Consider the following 20675-nt stretch of genomic DNA (forward strand, 5'->3'; position numbering starts at 1 on the left):
AGCAATAGCATAATTTGATAAAGAGCAGACCATGGGCACTGTAAAAAAAGTCTCAAAGTCCTAGTAGACTCATCATCTCACGCAGGCGGCAGAAAGGAGGAACGCTCCCTGCCATGAACCTCAAAGCACCGCCAACTTGCCGATGCAGAACCATTGGAAGCGCCCAACTGCAGTGGACTCTGAGTCCGTCCGAAAACTTCAAGCCTCTGACCAGCCCCTCCGTAACAGCCTCTCCGAGCACCGTCCTCTGCCAAGCGCTGCACTTCGCCTTCGCCTTCGCCCCAGCCCCAGCCCCAGCCCCAGCCCCAGCCCCAGCCCCAGCCCCAGCCCCAGCCCCAGCCCCAGCCCCAGCCATCGAGCAACAAGCAAAGCCAAGGACTCAGGGCCTTCTTCTCTGGAGATTCTGGAGGAGCATGCTTTTATGCATCAAGTTGCTGCCATATGATTGGCTGATGAGATAATTACACTAATAAGCAGGTGTACCTAATAAAGTGGCCACTCAGTGAATATAAATAGTGTGGGAATTGCTTGAGTCTATTGCAAGGCACGAGCTAACGGGACACTTGGAAAATATCAATAGGATTAGACAAAGTTATGATGGACTCTGGAAGGAAATTTTTTTTGACAAGTCCATTGGCGTCTTTTGAGAATGTAACTGGTACTGCAGATAAGGGACAATCAGTGGATGTGGTTTATGCGGATTTTCAGAAATCCTTTTATAAAGGCGCACAGAAAATGTTTGTGTGCAAAACTTATGTATTGGCGTGGATAGAAGATTATTTGAAAAGCAGTACACAGAGTAAGAATAAATGGTCTTTTTTTGGGATAAAAGGCACTAACTAATGGAATATTAATATTAATGGAATAATGGAATATTCCAGGAATAAATGCTTGGGCCCACTTATTCATATTATCTCCCAATGATTTGACTGTGGGAGCCAGATGTAATATTTCAAAGTTTTTCATCCACACTAAAATGAGTGTGACTGGGAAGTGTGAGGGGGATGCAAAAAAATCTTAGCCTGATTGAGCAAGTGGACAGAGTATGTAATGCAACTTACTGTAGGTAAATGTGAAGGTATTCGCTTGCACTTGAGAAAAACAAAATGGAGGTGTATTATTTAAATGAAGTTAAAATAGAAGCTGTGACCTTAAGAGTCCCTGTACACCAGTATCTGAAACCTTATATGGTGGATCCTTAAGGTCATAGCCAGGGGAGGTGGTGGGGTAAGCTATTCAATGCTCTCGATAGCATAGGTCTCAGGTAGCTCTGACAACCAGTTCCCGGCCTTCACATGTAATTTAGGTACTAAGCCCGGTGGACCATTTCTACTGACAGGAGAAGGGGCAAAAGAGGGTTACTGGCACCTTAAAGCCAGTAGCTTCAGGCATATTAGTCTCATCAGCTGTGGTTGGCAGCTCATCTAGGAGAAGGAAAACTCTGATCTCAAACCTCCACTGTCTTACAGCTATTTCAAGTCAAGGGGAAGGCTTTTGGAGTAAATCCCACAGAAAAAATCCAGAGCTAGAGGCCCAAAGGCAATCCTACATGGAGTTCAGTTGCTGACTGGCAACTCCTGTTGGTGCCAATCTGTATCTGTCTCTGCCATTCCTTTAGATTCATTGTTTACCTGAGCAACAGCTTGCCTTCCATATCGTACTGACCTGGCTTGCATGTCATATAGACAGCTAAGACACAATATCCATGGTCGCCCCCACCATTGGAGGGCTTCATACAGAGGTGTAGCAACCAGCTAAGTCGTCAAATAACATGACCTCATTGGTTTCCTCTGGGCGTTGTGGTTTGCTCACACATTCTAAAGATGTACGAGTTAGGAGAAGGGTTAGTAAATTGTGAGCAGCCTATGTTAGCAGTAGAAGCATGGCAACACTTGCGAGCTGGTCACAGCACAACTTCGGACTACTGTAGATGACAATGATGCATTTCACTGTGGGTTTGACTTTCTAATATACCTGTGACAAATAGAGTAAATCTTTTATGAAATTTGCAGGACACAGAGAAATAAAGAGAGGTTATGGGTTTGATGGGATTGCTTAATTTGATGAGCCCAATAGACTTATTCAAAATCATAAGTGAAAACTACTATATTCTTCCAAGGTACAGGTAGCACTTCATCTTCACAGATGGCTTTGCCCCAGTTCCAATAGCATATTTTGGAACGAACATGTAAGAGCTGTAAGAGCATTGTGCTCACCACTACACTACCATAGTGCCTCCACTTGCCCCATGGAGGGAACAAGTTCTTAGACTCATTGACAGGGTGAGTGGCCCTGGTTGACCACGTCAATACCATCAACACTCAGAAAGTTAGGTGTTCCTCTATCCTGTTCCACCTCTGCTCCACCAGCATAGCTTGATACCTTATATCGTACTTCTCTTCATTTTATCTTTGAAAGCAAACTCGCATGGAGTCCCATTCACTCATAAGCACAAGAGATCCTGCAGATGCTGGAAATTTTGAGCAGCACACACAAAATGCTGGAGGAACTCAGCAGGTCAGGCAGCATCGATGGAGAGGAATAAATAGTCAATATTTAGGGGCCAAGACCCTTCATCAATACTGCATCAAAACGAATCAAACTAATAAAATTATCAAAATTAACCTTGGTGATGGGTCAGTCCTGATGGATGGTCTCGGCCAGACACATCTACTGTTTATTCCCCTTCATAGAAGCTGCCTGACCTGCTGTGTCCCATTCACTGATTATCCATGTGTTACTGACAACACACACACATGTGCACACACATGCATAAACACATGTGTACACACACACAGTAACAGAACTAGTTAACCAACACTTCATTTTAAGATCACTTCCTGCCTCTATAATCTTTCCCAGCTTCTGATAGTTTCACATCTGCAGTCCTTTACTGTTAAAAGTTTCTGTGTGCTGCAGACCACCTCAATATTTCATTGCTGTATGTTAGCATCGGTAAGAACCATTGGGCTCCTGGACTGGCATGGAATGATCCACTCACCTCTGTGCTGAACTGACTGCGTACCCTGTGAACTCACATTCAGGGACTCAGCCTTTGTTATGCATGGTTTTTCATGGATGCTATTGCATTCCTTTATTTTCCTGTGGGTGTCTGCACAAAAATGAGTCTCAAGGTTGTATAGAATATGGAAGCTAGAACAGTACAGCACAGGAACAGGCCTTTGGCCCACAATGTTGTGTCGAACCAAATAAATTAGTAATCAAACGGCCAACTAAACTAATCCCTTATGTTGACATAATATCTATATCCCACCATTTCCTTCACATTCATGAGCTTATCTCAATGTCTCTTTCAATTCTCTAATGTATCTGCCTCTACCAGCACCTCAGGCAATGCATTCCAGGTACCCACCACTCTCTGTAAAAAAATTTGCCCCTCATATCTCCTTTAAAATTACCCCCTTTCACCTTAAATGCATGCTCTCTGGTATTAGACATTTCACCCCTGGGAAAAAGATACCATCTGTCTGCTCTGTCTATGCCTCGCATAACCTTATAAACCTCCATCCAATCTACATTCAGCCTCTGCCATGCTAGAGAAAACAACCCAGGTTTGTCCAGCCTCCCGTTTTAGCACATGCCCTCTAATCCGGGCAACATCCTGATAAACCCCTTCTGCACCTTTTCCAAATTCTCAACATCCTTCCTATAATGGGATGACTAGAACTGTATGCAATACTCCAGATGCAGCCCAACTATAATTTTATAAAGCTGCAACATAACTTCCTGACTTTTGAACTCAATGCCTCAAGCATGCCAAATGCCTTCTTAAACACTGTCAACTTGTACCTCCGCTTTCACGGAATTATGAACTTGGACCACAAGATTCCTTTGCTCGTCAACACTATTAAGGGTCTTGCTCTTAGCAGTGTACTGTCTTTTTTACATTTGTCCTACAAAGGTGCAACACTCCACATTGGCCAGGTTAAACTCCATCTGCCATTTCTCTGTCCATATCTGCAACTGAGCTATATCTGCTGCAGTCTTTGCCAGTGATGTTCGCTATCCAGAACATCACCAATCTTCATATCATCTGCAAACTTACTAACCAACCCATCTGCATTTTCATCCAGTTCATTCATATACATCATAAACAACAAAGATCCCATAACAGAACCCTGCAGAACACCACTAATCACAGACTTCAGCTAGAATAAATCCCTTCAGCCACTGCCCACAATCTTCTATAGTCAATCTAGCTCTGAATCCAAGTGACTAATTCACCATTGATCTTATGCACCTTAATCTTCTGAATGGGCTTATCAAATTCCTTATCAAAATCCATATAGACAACCTCCACAGCTGTAGCTTTATCAATCACCCTTGTCACCTCATTGTGAAACTCAATCTAGTTAGTAAGACATGGCTTGCCCTGCACAAAGCCATGCTGCCTCTCCCTGATTAGTCAATGGTTTTCCAAATGCCCATAAATCCTATCCCTAAGAATTCTCTCCAGTAACTTCCCTTCCGCTGATGTGAGACTCATCGGTCTATAGTTTCCAAGATTATTCCTAGTTCCCTTCTTGACCAATGAAACAACAATAGCTATTCACTAGTTCTCTGGGACATCATCTGAAATGAGAAAGGACACAAAGATATTGGTCAAATCCCCAGCTATTTCTTCATTTGCCTCTCTCAATAACCTGGGGTATATCTCATCAGGCCTTGGAGACATATCCACCTTAATGTTCTTTAAGAGTCTCAACACTGGCTCCTCCTTTACTTCTAAATGCCCCAGCATATCAATACATTCAGTACTGATCTCTCTATCCTCCACATCTTTCTCCTTGATAAATGCTGATGTAAAGTACTCATTAAGAACCTCACCCACATCCTTCGCATGCAAGCAAATGCTCACCCCTTTAGTTTTGAGTAATCTATCTTCACCCCTTTATCTTCTCCCTAGTTATCCCACTGCACTTGATGTACGCATGGAATGACTCAGGATTCTATAATCCTATTTGCCAAGGACTTTTCATGGCCATTTTTGGCCTTCCTAATTCCCTTCTTGAGTTATTTTCTGACCTCATTATAATCCTCCAGGGCTCTGTTTGATCCTAGCTTCCTCAGCTTTATACACATTTCTTTTTCTTTCTTGACTAAATTCATTACCTTCCTTGACATCTGAAATTCTTTTGCCTTGCCATCCTTGTCCCTCCTTCTGACTGTAACATACCTGTCTCATACCCTGTGCAATTGGTCTTTAAATATCCTCCACTTGTCTGATGTGGACTTGCCCAAAAACAGCTGTTCCAAATTAACACTTCCTCATTCCTGCAAAATGTTCTTATAATTTGCCCTGCTCCAGTTTAACTCTTTCCTGCAAGATCCACACATCCATGACTATTTTAAAACATCCTGCTGAGGGGAATGGTCACAGAAGCACCTTGCACTGACTGCTTACTCGCCTTGTTTCTCCTGGTGGTCACACATCTACCATCTGTAGCCTGCACTCTAGGAGAGACCACCTCAGTAGAACTTTCATCCATGAGGGTTTCAGCCTCCCGGACAGTCCTGAGTACATCCAGCTCTGGTTCCAATTCCTTGACCATGTCATTCAGGAACTGAAACTGGGCACACTTCCTGCAGCTGGAGACTGTTAGGTACCCTGAAATCCTATATCTTACAGGAGGAGCATTCTACCACCTCAGCCTTCCTGCCCACACTGAACTAAAGACTAAGGATTTACAGACAACAAAATAAAATTTACCTGTGCCTCCTGTTTTGAATATTTGAGTTTCACACTCACCTAGGTCACTTACTCAGCCTCCTCTCGCTGAGCTTGTCTCTAACTACTCCAGCCCAACTTCCACAATCAAACCAAATAATAGTAAATGACTCAGCACCCTTAGCCCCTGCCTGTTCTCACTGAGGTCTATTCAGCCAACACCAGACCTCTCGAGCACTGGACCACTCACACAATAGCTGCTCCACTTAAACCTGCATTCTTTTTATTGGCTTAAATAAAACTCACTCTCACTGAGACTTGTTCTTTTCAAATGGTTCCCGCCCTGTAGCGATGTTGCTCTTTCATTCAAAGAATGAATTATATGTTTTGCATACATTGACAATAAATTTACTTTGAACTCTGAGCTTTGAAATTCCTTCCGTAAAACTCCCCATCTCTCTCGTCTCCTTTATGTAGTTCCTTAAAGCCTATCTATTCAACACAGCCTATAATGGTCTATCCTAATATATGGCTTGTTTGCAGACTTTGTTGTGTAATCCTGTGACAGAACCATCTTGAGACTTTTTTTTTTATTGAGATGGAGTGCGGAATAGGCCTTTCCAGGACTTCAAGCCTCTCTGCCTAATTTAACCCTAGCCTAACCGCAGGACAATTTACGATGACTAATTAACCTACCAAGTGGTACATCTCTGAACTTTGGAGGAAACCAGAGGACCCAGAGGAAACCCATGTAATCACAGGGAAAATGTGCAAGCTCCTTGCAGACAGCAGCAGGAATTCAACCTGGGTTGCTGGTATTGTGTTAACCACCGTTCTGCCTCACCACCCCATTTCACCGTGTTAAAGGCAAGAAGTTGTCTTTGTAGTCACACTTACATTATAAACCTCCTGCTCTCTCCTACCTCTAGCACAGAGGAACCTAATTCAAAATCCACTCCGTTCTCAGCACAGGAACGATGAAACATACCCCTCAACTTCTCGTCTGATGGGCGGGGTGGGGGGAGCAATTTACAAAAGTCAGTTAGTCTACCTAGGTGGTGTAGTGAGCATCCGCACTGGACCTCGAAGCGAGTGGTCCCGGGTTCAAGTCTGGCCGGCTGCTGGCACGCTTTCCATCTGAGCTGGGTTGAGCGACAGCCAGCAGCTCCGCCTCGCAGAAACAGACAAAACTGCTGAAGGAACGGAACAGCAACAATTTGTCTACCTGCCCCATGTGGGTAGGTCTGGAAGAGGGAAACATACAAACTCCGCATAGGCAGCACCCGAAGTCGGTCTCAGCAAACAGGCCACGCATTTTGGGATAGACGATTACAAGCTTTGTTGAGTAGATATATTTCACAAGGAAGAAAGAGAGGCGGGGAGAGTTTTTCGGAAGGAATTGCCGACGCCAAGGTGCGGCAATTAAATCTAGAGGTTGTCTGTAACACACCGGTGGGCCAGCATGAGCCAGACTAATTAAGGGAGTTGCTAAGCAAGTCTGCAAATAAAATATTGTCTGAGAACCGATTATTGCCTTTGGACACCAAGGTTCTGCAAACATTGTTGGACTGACACCAGATAATGATGTTCCTACAATAACCCTAAACTGGATTTCTCAATAAATTGGGTTGCAAACAGAACAAATGACGCAATGTCAGAGACAAGACATGAGCTCAAAATAACTACTGTTCCCTTCATAGAATGTGTTGGTTTAAAGGGCTGGCGCTACTCCGATGGGGTAGCGTTCTCACAAGGGTCATTTTCACTTTTAAGGGCAACGTTTCTTCGTGATGTCCTCAGAGAGGCGCTTGTTAGAAACTTTATTGTTGCGGCCCCCCTTCGCGTTGCTCCTGCCCTATGCAAATACCCATGAGCTGGGATTCCAGTCCCACTGGATTTCCGAGGAAACCTTGGAAACGACAGGAGGCAAGGAGAAGAAAGGGAAGCGGTTGAGAGCTGGGCGGCGGGTAATGTGAAGTGGATTCAACTGCGTTTGGATGGAGGAAATCGCGCACACACACACACACACACACACACACACACACACACACACACACACACACACACACGGTAAAAATTGAGAGCTAGTGAAACAAGCAGAGAGACAGATAGACCGACAAGCCGGTGAAAAACACACACAGAGCAAGGGCACAGAGAACTGGTGAAACAAACATCTCACACACACACAAGGTTAAAAACTGAGAGCAGCTGAAACTAGACAGATAGGTAGACAACGGGTGAAACACACACACAAATACGGGGTAAAGGCACAGAGAACCGGTGTAACAGAGACAGAGAGAGAAAGAGGTGAAAGAAAGAAAACGGGTGGAATACAAACATACAGCCACACACAAGCAACCAGTGAAAGAGAGAAAGAGTGGAGACAGCGGTGGAAGATACACATAGACCACCGATAAAACACTCACGAGTGAGAGAGACAACGGTTAGCACACACACACACACACACACACACACACACACACACACACAGAGAGAGAGAGAAGGACAGCGCGTGGAACAGAGTGTGAGGGAGAACAGAAACATTAGGGACAACGGGAGGCAGAGGGGGAGAGAGGAAAGAGAGAGAGGTTATAGAGAAAGGAAGAACAGAAAGATCGGGGACAACGGGTGGAACAGAGAGAGAGGGAGGAGGGAGAGAGAAAGAAAGTAGAGAAAGATCAGGGACAACGGGTGGAACAAACCCACACACACACGCACACATAGACAACCAGTGAAAAAGGCACACATTAGTTCGGGAGTGACGATATCAGCAAGTTGCAGATTGTCCCTCTGCCCTGCTAACTGTAAGTGTGCCGATATAACACATTTCAAAGTGGCACAGAATGCGCCTGGAATTCACCGGCTGGATGTTTGGACTCCTCGCTCTGCTGGCAATCCTTCTCGTTCTGGCGGATATTTCCGAAGTGGAGATAGAATTCGGGTAAACCTCTTTTGTATTTTTAGTACTGAGACGCGTTCACTCACCGCCACCCATCCCCCGGCATGTCAGATTAGCCGTTCAATTCTTTTCAGGAATGTGGGATTACACCAGGGTTTGCTGTTTCAAATCCTGTTGAGATGTTACATTCCTTCTGCCCTTTTTCCAAACGCCGGACAGATTCCAGTTACTTTAAATGTTCAGTGACTGGGGAGAGGGAGTCTCGATGTTAACGTCCACACCTTCCTATTCTGTCGCTTTATTTAAATAAAAGCACAGAATCGACTTTCAGAATTTACTCACATCCTACTCGGGGCCAGCTTCTCACTTGACTCCTACTGCACGGTAAATATCGCTGATTCTCTTTCTCTCTCACACACTCTCTCTCTCTCTCTCTCTCTTTCTTGCTGTCTATCCGTTCCCTTCACTCCGAGCCTCTTCTCCGTTCTCTTTGTTTCCTTCCCTTTCTCCCAACCTTCCTCTGTCTTCCATGTTTCACACCCCAAGCATTGTTAGATATTTTCATTAACTGCAGCTATGCCCCATCCTCTCCGTCCCCTCTTTCTGTAGTTATTTCTTGCTCTCTCTCCCTTTTTCTGAAACAGTTCTCCTCTCAGTCTCTTATGATCGATCTTACTATCTTTGCCAATTTCCTTTCCACCCCCCCCCAGCTGCTTTTTATTTTGTTCAGTCTATATTCATTTATTTCTATGTATATGCATGTGATTTGGTCTTTACTTACTCCTACCAGTGTTCAGATGTAATTTACCACCATTATCCTATGTATATTAGGACTTCTCAGCATCATGGTCTCTACCTATATGTTTTATTCTTGCTCTCTGATCTGTGCAAGTTCACAACAAATTCCAATGGGGCTGCAATAGATCGGAGTATGGAAACACCAGTGCCTGTGAACGGAAAAGTAATGGATGTAGCCCAGTCTATCACAGGAAAAGCCCTCCCCACCACTGAGTGCATCTGCCAGGAGTGCTGTCACAGGAAAGCAGCATCCATCATCAAGGACCCCCATCTTCCAGGCCATGCTCTCTTCTCACTGCTTCCATCAGGCAGGAGGTGCAGGAGCCTTAGGTCCCACACAGCCTGGTTCAGGAACAGTTATTACCCTCCAAGTATCAGGCTCCAACCAATGTGGACAACTTCATTCACCCCCAACATGGAGCTGATTCCATAATCTATGGACTCACTTTCAAGGACTCTACCCCTCATGTTCTCAGCATTATCTTTTTTCTATTTGCTCAGTTTATCTGCTTTCGCACATTGGCATTCCCCGCTCCCATTCTGACTCATCGGTCCATGCCCTTCCCTACTTCCTCCCCTCTTCTTCTATTCCCCACTCTACCTCTTCTCACTTGCCTATCACCGCCCCTTGGGTCCCTTGGGGCCATGTCTCCTATGGTCCACTCTCTTCTATCAGAATCCTTCTTCTTCATCTCCTTATCTTTTCCATCTATCACCTCCCAGTTTCTCACTTCATCCCCCCTCCCCTACACATCTACCTTCCCCTCAACTGGGTATACCTATCACCTTCTAGCGTGTACTCCATGCCTTCCCCCACCTTCACATTCTAACTTCTTCCCCCTTCCTTTCTAGTCCTGATGAAGGGTCTCAGCTGGAAACCTCGACCGCTTATTTCTTTCCATAGCTGCTGCCTGACCTGCTAAATTTGTCCAGCATCTTGTGTGTGTAACTCTGGATTGTCCAGAATCTTGTGTTTTTGCCAGTGTTTGTTAGCGTGTAGTTTTTCAATGATTCCATTGTATTTCTTTGTTCCACTGTGAATATCAGCAAGAAAATGAATCCCAGGATAGCATATTGTAAGCCAAAATTATTTTAAATTTCTTAATGTGTTATTTCCTGGTTCATCTCCGGGTATTTGCAAATGTATTCGCAAACAAAGGAGACAAACACATGTTCAAGGCCACAAGAAAACACTTTATTAAAATTAGCACAAATGCAATACAAAAGGAGAAATAAATCTCTACAGCAGTAACCAAAATAACACTTATCATTCCCTAAATAAGCTGACCTGTGGAATGCCGGAAACTTTCACGCAGCCTCTTCTCTCTCTCCTCCAAGTGGACGACGAGCTTGTTGGGGTTTGGAGGCTTGCGTGCCTCAATGAACCGGAGAGCTATGTTGGCTGGAGTCAGGGTTTTATTCTTTGGCTCTTGGTAGGGTCATCCAGCTAACAGGTCAAAGGGTAGAGGTCAGACTAAGAGTGGTCTATTGGTTCTCCACATTCAGGGGTTCAGCTCAGGGATAACAACCCCGACTGGTAAAACAGCAATGCATCTGAGTGGCCAAGGACAGACAGAGATGGAGGACCTTCACTACTGCCCTAAATGCTAGTGGTGTAATGAGCAGCAAGTTCTCTCTCTCTCTCTCTCTCTCTCTCTCTCCCTCCCCTCTCCCTCCCCTCTCCCCCTCCCCCCCCTCTCTCCCCCCTCTCTCCCCCCTCTCTCCCCCCTCTCTCCCCCCTCTCTCCCCCCTCTCTCCCCCCTCCCCTCTCTCTCTCCCTCCTCTCTCTCCCCCTCCCCCCCCTCTCTTAAGTTTAACTCTGACTCCCTTGATGTACTGTTCCGTATCTCAGTGCTAGCCACCAACCGTGGCCTAGCCTAGGGCAAAACTCTCTTCCCTTGCACCAAGGAGGTGCCCTTTTTATACCCTTCAAAACCCCTTACACTGGTACTTTTCTGTGCATTTGGTACCTGCACCTGCACAGAGACCTCACCTTCCCATGGAAAACATTGTTTTCACCATCTTCCACCTTTATGGCTGTAGACATACTCATTTAACTTTCTCAAAACATTGCTGTGGACTGGGTCTCTTGTACTTCCTCAAAACAATCCCACTCCAACCTAACAACATTTTGTCCATTGTATTTTAGCATATACCAAGATGGAATCAAGTTTACCTTTTTCCTTCCATATGTAGTGACATATACCTACTTTGAATTTATTTATTTAGAGATACAGCACTTTAACAGCCCAGTAAGCCTCTGCCACCCACGTGACCAATTAACCTACTAACCCATATGTCTTTGGATTGTGGGAGAAAATTGGAGCACCCAGAGGAAACCCATATATAAATGTTTGCAAATGTAATTTCCTTTGCTTACAAAAGGTATCAATAGGTACATTTAATGTCAGAGAAATGTATTCAATATACATCCTGAAATTCTTTTTCTTTGCAAGTATCCACAAAAACAGAGGAGTGCCCCAAAGACTGAAAGACAGTTAAATGTTAGAACCCCAAAACTGCCCCCAGCTCCCCCCTCCCATGCATAAGCAGCAACAAAGCAACAACCCCCCTCCTCTCCCCCACCAGCAAAAAGGCAACGGCACCCTCCATCGAGCACTCACGCGTGCAGCAAAGCATCAATAAAGACACAGACTTGCAGTACCCCAAAGACTACTCGCTCACCCGGTACAGTGTGATTATCAAGACAATTATCTCCACAATGTGCGGCTAAATACGATCTGAGAGTGGCCTCATCGTGAAGCGATGACTGAAGCGTCTGTCACCTCTGGTCATTGTCTTCTGTGTAAATTGCCTTTGTGTGAGTCGAGCTACTCGGACTTGATGTTTCAATCCCTATGGTAAATCAGCACTCTGGATGTTGGTAGTGGGCTCGGAGTGGTGACAAGGAGGGAGCGATCTAACAGGTCTTACAGTGAGCGATCTAAGCCCCTCCACCTTCCAATCTCCATCACATTGGCTTGTCAATGAATACTGTACTTGAGAGGTACTGTAAACACAAGAGACCCCACCTTCTTATTCTGCCTTCCTTCGAATCTTGATAAAGTGTCTCAGCCTGAAACGTTGACTGTTTATTCCCCTCCACAGATTCCGCCTGACATGTTTCTCTAGCTTTCTGCATGTGTTGCTCAATAAAAATGATGTTTCCACAGTGCAAAACCAACCACACTTTAACAAGTATTTAATTGGCCCCAAAGCACTTTGAGACATTCTGAAAAAGATATAAAAGACACCAAAAGGCTCTTTAAGTCTCAGGTTTAATGCTCATGTGATGCTTGTTTCAGCAGGGACATCAGCTGTAGTTAGCAACATCCTTGTTCTCAGTGAACAAAGAAGTTCTCTCTGTACAGCAGTCAGAACACGTATTGTCCTTCTATCTCTCACAGCACAGTACCTGATTTATGATTGTAGACACTGGTGCCCCACAAGGCTACATCCTCGGCACCCTGCTCTATGTACACCCATGACTCAATAAACCGGGTAATTATAGGCCGGTGAGCTTCACATCAGTAGTGGGAAAGTTCTTGCAAGGGATTGCCGCAAGCAGTTATGGACGTCAAACATTTATGTATATTTAAGGCAGAGGTTGATAGATTCTTGATTGGTCAGGGCATGAAGGGAAATGCGGAGAAGGCAGGAGAGTGGGGCTGAGAGGAAAATTGGATCAGCCATACTAAAATGGTGGAGCAGACTCGATGGGCCAAATGGCCTAATTCTGCTCCTATACCTTATGATCTTACTGTATTCTAAGGGAGTGGATCAGTATTTGGAGAGACGTGGACTAATTCCTAATTAGTCCATGGCTTTGTGTGTGGTAGGTCATGTCTAACAAATCTTGCTTGGCAAGGAAGTTACCAGGAAAGATTATGAAGGTAAGGCAGTGGATGTTGTCTACATGGACAAAATCAAGGCATTTGCCAAGGTCCCTCATGGGAATTTGGTCAAGAAGGTTCTATCGCTCCACGTTCAAGATGAGGTAGTAAATTCGGTTAGACATTGGCTTTGTGAGGGAAGCCTGTCAGTGCCAGTAGATGGTTGCCTCTCTGACAGGAGGCCTGTGATTAATGGATCAGTGCTGGGCCCATTGTTGCTTGTTGTCTATATCAATGATCTGGATGATAATGTGATTAACTGGATCAGCAAATTTGCAGATGGCATCTAGATTGTAGCTGTAGTGGACAGCGAGGAAGACTATCAGAGCTTGCAGCGGGATCTGGACCAGCTGGAAAAGTGGGCTGAAAATGGCAGATACAATTGAATGCAGACATTTGATGTGTTGCATTTCAGCAGGACCAACCACAGTAGGTCTTACACAGTGAACGGTAGGGTACTGAGGAGTGCCATCGAGCAAAGGATCTGGAATACAGGTCTATAATTCATTGAAAGTGGTGTCACAGGTAGATAGGGTTGTAAAGAAAGTTTATGGCACATCAGGCTTCATAAATCATAAAACTGAGTACAGGAAATGGGATGTTATGTTGAAGCTGTATATGACATTGATGAGGTCTAATTTGGAGTATTGTGTGCAATTTTGGTCACCTGCCTACAGGAAAGATGTAAATAAGGTTGAAGGAGTACAGAAAAAATTTCCAGGGATGTTGCCGGGACTGGGGGACCTGGAGAGCATTCTGACAGGCTGCATCACTGTCTGGTATGGAGGAGCTACTGCACAGGACCGAAAGAAGCTGCAGAAGGTTGTAAATCTAGTCAGCTCCATCTTGGGCACTAGCCTACAAAGTACCCAGGACATCTTTCGGGAGCAGTGTCTCAGAAAGGCTGCGTACATTATTAAGGACCTCCAGCACCCAGGGCATGCCCTTTTCTCACTGTTACCATCAGGCAGGAGGTACAGAAGCCTGAAGGCACACACTCAGCGATTCAGGAACAGATTCTTCCCCTCTGTCAATATATGTAATTGATTTACTTGTTTATTTATTATTATGTTTTATTTTATTTTTTATCATTATTATTATTTCTCTCTCTCTGCTAGCTTATGTATTGCATTGAGCTGCTGCTGCTAAGTTAGCAAGTTTTACGTCACATGCTGGTGATAATAAACCTGATTCTGATTCTGATTCTGATTCTGAGTTATATTGAATTGAATTGACTTTATTATTTACATCTTTCATATACGTGAGGAGTAAAAATCTTTACATTACATCTTATGTTTATAAGGAAAGATTGAATAGGTTAGTACTTTATTCCTTGGAATATGGAAGTTTGAGGGGAGATTTGATAGAGGTATACAAAATTATGAGGGGTAGAAATAGGGTAAATGCAAGCAGGCTGTTCCCACTGGGGTTCAGTGGGACTACAACTAGACCGTGGGTTAAGGGTTAAAAGCTGAAAGCTTTAAGAGGACCATGAGGGGAAATTCTTTTTCTCAGAAGGCATGAGTGTGTGGAATCAGCTGCCAGCAGAAGTGTGCATGTGAGCTCGATTACAATGTTTAAGAGACGTTTGGATGGGAGGGATATGGAGGGCTAAGGCCCAGGTGCAGATCGATGGGAGAAGGCAGTTTAAATGGTTCAGCATGGACTGGATCTGCTGAAGCGCCTGTTTCTATGCTGTACTTTTCTATGACTCCGTGGCTGTCTGGCTAGACTCTGCTCTTACTCCAATCCAGAAGTTTGTAGATGATACCACCGGAGTAAGCTGCATCTCAAATAACGTTGACTCAAGTAGAGGGAGGAGATTGAGAACTTAGTGACATAGCATCATGACAACAGCCTTTCTCTCAATGTTCAAAAACCAAAGAGCCTGTCATTGACTTTAGAAAAGGGTGTGGTACACACGCTCCTATCTACATCAACACTGCTGAGCTTCAGAGCTTCAAGTTCCTAGGTGTGAACATCACCAATTGTCTGCCCTGGTCCAACCACGTTGAGGTCACAGCTGAGTGAGCTTACCAACACCTCTACTTCCTCAGGAGACTAAAGAAATTTGCCATGTCTTCGTCAATCCTTACCGATGATATTCTCTGCACCATAGAAATGATTGTGGATGCATAACGTGTTGGTATGGCATCTGCTCTGCACGTGACTGCAAGAAACTCAGAGATATGTAGATATAGCAGAATACACCCTTCCACTTGCCACCCATAATGATGGACAGTGAAGAAGCTCCCCCTTAGATTCATCCTTACATAGTTCACCTTTCACCCTAAATATAGGCCTCTACTTCTGGCCTGTCTCACTCAAACTGAGGGGAAAAAGTCTGTATGCATTCACCCTATCTATGCCTGTCATAATTTCGTGCAGCTCTCTACAAATGTGCAAAAAATATCCATAAATGTTAGAGATTAGTTTATCTTGTGGACTTGATTTATAATTTAAATTTTTAGTATTTACTAATTTTAACTATTTTTAATATTTAATATTTGAAATCCAGGGAGTGTGAAGTGCAGAATCAAATATCGCTGTGATGATTGTACGTTCTAGTACCAATTGTTTGGCGACAATAAAGTATAAAGTATCTTTGTTCTGTCAGAGATTTGTTATATTAATCAAGGACAGCTTTATTCACCACATACTGTATATTTACATGTATTTGGAGTAACAAAATGCTGGAGGAACTCAGCAGTCCAGTCAGCATCTATGGAAAAGAGTAAACAGTCACCATTTTGGTCCGAGATCCTTCATCAAGGCGTTTCCATAGATGCTGCCTGGCCTGCTGAGTTCCTCCGGCATTTTGTATGCGTTGCTTAGGGTTTCCAGCATCTGCAGATTTTCTCTTGTTTGTGGTACAAGTATTTAGAATTTGCTGTGGGAGTGTTGATGCAATGTGCAACAGAAATAATATTCAACAATTATAAAGAACGACAAACTATATAAATAAAGTTAGAGGTTAAAGTATGGAATAAAATGTGCATAAATACATAAATAACAGCATGCATTTACAATGTAATCAGCATTATAATGCTTTTTCTCCAGGCTGGATTATTGTTTGAGAATGATATCAAGATGAGGAAATATTAACAAAGGGGATACCTAAAGCATTTGGTGTTCCAGCCATATAGCAGTAACTAATGGTCAAAATCACTGATAGAAGAATTCGATAGAATACCCCAGTCAGATATATATTAACATCAGACAGGACAAATCTGAAGTGAAAATTAACAGTGATGATCTCAAACAAACACTCAAAGTCACAATAATTCAATTTACAATTCAAAGTACTGGTCTTGGCATTTGAATGAAATATTAGCCTTTACACCTCTGGTAAGGATCTGTGTCAATTGTTCAATTATTTCTAAACATTCGGGCCATTCACTCTGGCACTAACATAGTCCCATATTGGTTGGTCTAGTTCACCATGAATACCCAAAAGGTTTGAACAGGAAGGTTTTTGTTATTGAGAGACCACAATGTGGAGGCAGATTACAGAGGACAATCTTAAGAGAAGACATCATCAAACCCTACCTCCCACCTTGAGCCTCAAATTAGATGGAGTGTTGAGATCCACAAAGCTGGTCCCAAGTTAACACACACACAATTCTGGAAGGTCTCAGGAGGCCAGGCAGCATCAATGAAAAAGAGCAAACAGTTGACGTTTCTGGTCGAGACCCTTCATCGGGACTGGTAATTGATTTTCAGCATCTGCAGACTTTTTCATGTTTGTGGTACCAAGTATACTGATTGAACTAGGCAAGGATATATTTACTGAAGAAAAAGAGGATGATTCTAAAAACCAAATATTAAAGAAAGAGGTTGAAAAGAGAGAGCATTTATTTTATCATATTGGGAGATGAAATATAATTTTTCTTCTGTTGTTTATTGTTGAGTATTCTCATGAATTATGATAAGTCTCTTTCTGTGTAGATTTACAGAAGGAATAAGAATCATGAAGGCATCCAAAGAAACTCTACAGGACAAGTGTTGCAGGTATGTAGATGGTGATGGGATCATTTCTCTGTATCTCATTAGGAGAATATGATTCATAATTTCGTAAGGAGAATTGAAATCCCAAATACTTTTCTGGCGTAGAGGCAAATATGTTTACACAAAGCGTGGTGTTTTGGAATCATAGAGCACTACAGCACAGAAACAAGCCCTTTGACCTGGATCTATTCCTTGCCAAACCGTTGCTCTTCCTGGTCCCATTGACCCACATTTGGACTAAAGCCGTCCAACCACGGATGCAGAATAAACCGCCAGAGGAAGGTGGTTGGGGTAAGTACGATATCATCTCGTAATTGAAGTCTGGATAAGTACTTGGATGGGAAAGGTTTTCACGATTCAAGATTGCTTATTGTCATTCTTCAGTACATGAGTGTAAAGGAGAACAAAATTCTTGTCACTCCCGATTCGACGCAGCATTAAAAAAACACAATAAGCATAAAGAACACAATAAAAAAACAAAAAATGTATATAAATATAAAAGCACTCCTCTAAAATAATGTGTAAGTATAAGTTATATACATGGATTGATTGTATGTACATAAAGTAACGCTAGGTAATGTGTATGTAGTGCCGAGAGGGTGTGATGAGGTGGGTTAATGGGGTGGAGTGTTGGTTAGCCTGATGGTCAAAGTCAAAATCAAAATCAAATTTATTATCAGCATACATACATGTCATCACACACAACCCTGAGATTCTTTTTCTGCGGGTATACTTAGCAAGTCTATAGAACAGTAACTGTAAACAGGATCAATGGACAGCAAACTGCAAATGCAGATATAAATAGCCAGCAATAAATAGCGAGCATGAAATAACCAGATAAAAGAGTCTTTAAAGGAGTGTAGCTATCCCCTTTTGTTCCAGAGCCTGACAATTAAGGGGTGCTAACTTTTCTTGAACCTGGTGGAGCAAGACCTGAGCCACCTGTACCTTCTACCTGATGGCAACAGTGAGAAAAGAGCGTGGCCTGGGTGCTTGGGTAATCTGATGATGGATGCTGCTTTCCTATGGCAACATTTCATGTAGATGTGCTCAATGGTTGGGATGGTTTTACCCGTGATGTACTGGGCCGAATCCACTACTTTTTGTAGGATTTTCAACTCAAAGACATTGGCGTTCCCATACTAGGCCATAATTCAGCCAGTCAGCACATTTTTCACCACACATCTATAGAAGTTTGCCAAGGTTTTTGATGATATGCCGAACTTCCGCTGACTTCTGAGGAAGTAAAGGTGCTGTGGTGCTTTCTTCACAATTATATGTATATGATGGGTCCAGGACAGGTCCTCTGAGATAGTGACACCCAGGAATTTAAAGTTACTGACCCCCTCCACCTCTGATCCTCCAATGATTACTTGCTCACGGACTTCTAGTTTCCCTCCCCTGCAGTCTTCAATCAGTTCCTTGGTCTTATTGACATTGTGTAAGAGTGTGTTGTTATTACACCACTCAGCCAAATTTTCAGTCTCCCTCCTGTTTGCTGATTCATCACTTCCTTTGATACAGCCCACGACAGTGGTGTCATCAGCCAACTTGGTATATGGTGGTGGAGCCATCCTTAGCCATTCAGTCACAGGTGTAAAGTGAGTAGAGCAGGGGACTAAGTGCACGTCCCTGTGGTGTTCCTGTGCTGATGGAGATTGTGGAGGAGATGTTTTTGTCAGTCCAAACTGACTGGGGTCTACAAGTGAGGAAAGCCAAGATCCCATTGCACAAGGGGGTGTTGAAGCCCAGATCTTGGAGTTTACTGATTAGTTTTGAGGGGATGATGATGTTAGATGCCGAGATGTAATCGATAAAGGGCATCTTGATTTGACATCATTGCTGTCCAGATGTTCCAGGGTTTGTGGGCAATAACTGTTTTTGAGTCCAGCGGTCCTGACATGGATCCTGCATAGCCTGTTCCCTGATGGGAGTGGAACAAATAGTCCTGAACCAGGTAGTCTGGTGCCGGTGATCAATTGGACAGTTTTAACTACCAGTTGTAGAGAGCTGCTGTCCACTGCAGTGCATTTTCTTTACCACACAGTGATGCGGCATATTAGGATGCTCTCCACTGTGCATCTGTAGGAAGTCACGAGTATTGCTGTGCATAGACCAGCTCCCTTTAACCTCCTCAGAAAGTAGAGGTGTTGGTGAGCTTTGTTGACTGTAGAGGACGTGTTCTGGAATCATGTGGGTATGTGTAAGATGTGCATTCTCAAGAGGACCAATTCAGATTTTAATGGAGTCTGAAATGTCTCCTGTCCACTACATAATGTACTGGTTGGGCACAGGAGTACATTCAGCCAGAGACTCATTCCACCGAGATGCAACACAGAGCGTCATAGGAAGTCATTCCTGCCTGTGGCCATCAAACTTTACAACGCCTCCCTTGGAGGGTCAGACACCCTGAGCCAATAGGCTGGTCCTGGACTTATTTCCTGGCATAATTTACATATTACTATTTAATTATTTATGGTTCTATTAATATTTAATTATTTATGGTGCAACTGTAACAAAAACCAAATTTCCCCCAGGATCAATAAAGTATGACTACTACTACTACTACTAAAGGAATTCCCCTGCCACTTTGTTATTGGAAAGGGAGAAGAGAGAAAGAATGAAGAAAATGCAGTGGTGAAGCTCGGAGGGCCACTAGTTCGTATCTCCAGAAGCCAGGTTCAAAATTGATGTCTGGTGCTATCTTTGTGAAGTCTGGACCTTCCCTATGAGACTGTGAGGGCTTATTCCCAAGTACTTCTGTTTCCTGCATCATTCCAAGCATAAATACTTTGTGTATATAGGTCGGTAGGCTAACTGGCCACTGTGAATTGCCATGTAGGTGAGAGGTGGAAAATGGGAGCAGAGAGTTTATGTGAATATGGGAAGACCAAGATGGGTCAGGATAGAAGTAACATCAAAATAGGCTACTAAAAACCATAAGAAATAAGAGGAGAATTAGGCCATTTGTCCTAACAAGTCTGCTCCCCCATTTGATCATTCAATCATGGGTGGCTTATTCTCCATCCCAACCCCATTCCCTGCCTTCTCCCTGTAACCTCTGACACTAATCAAGAACCTATCAACATCCACTTTAAATATACCAATGATGTGAAATTCTTAAGTACCTCAGTTTTAAATGAACCACCTTCTAACCTGGTAACCATAAGACTGTAACATAAACCTAACATAAGTTATACATAACTCACATTTGGTGGTCACTTTATTAGATTCTGTACACCTGCTCATTAATGCAAATATCTAATCATGAGCCAGCAACTCACTGCATAAAAGCATGCAGTCATGGTCAAGAGGTTCAGTTGTTGTTCAGGACAAAAGATCAGAATGGGGAAGAAAAAGTGTCCTTGATAGTTGGCGCCAAACTGGG

At 43.5% G+C, this 20675-nt stretch overlaps 1 protein-coding gene across 1 annotated transcript in view; it reads left to right on the forward strand.

Annotated features, from left to right (window-relative positions):
• Positions 1–7553: 7553 nt before the first annotated feature.
• Positions 7554–20675, forward strand: part of LOC140209439 (alpha-2,8-sialyltransferase 8B-like) — a 64137-nt gene continuing 51015 nt past the window's right edge. The window contains exons 1-2 of the mRNA XM_072277691.1: positions 7554–8630; positions 17228–17290. Coding sequence (XP_072133792.1) covers positions 8533–8630; positions 17228–17290 — 161 coding nt within the window. The 5' untranslated portion in view covers positions 7554–8532. The remainder of the gene's footprint in view (positions 8631–17227; positions 17291–20675) is intronic.

The sequence above is a fragment of the Mobula birostris genome, chromosome 14 (assembly GCF_030028105.1).
Source record: "Mobula birostris isolate sMobBir1 chromosome 14, sMobBir1.hap1, whole genome shotgun sequence".
Lineage (NCBI taxonomy): Eukaryota > Metazoa > Chordata > Chondrichthyes > Myliobatiformes > Myliobatidae > Mobula > Mobula birostris.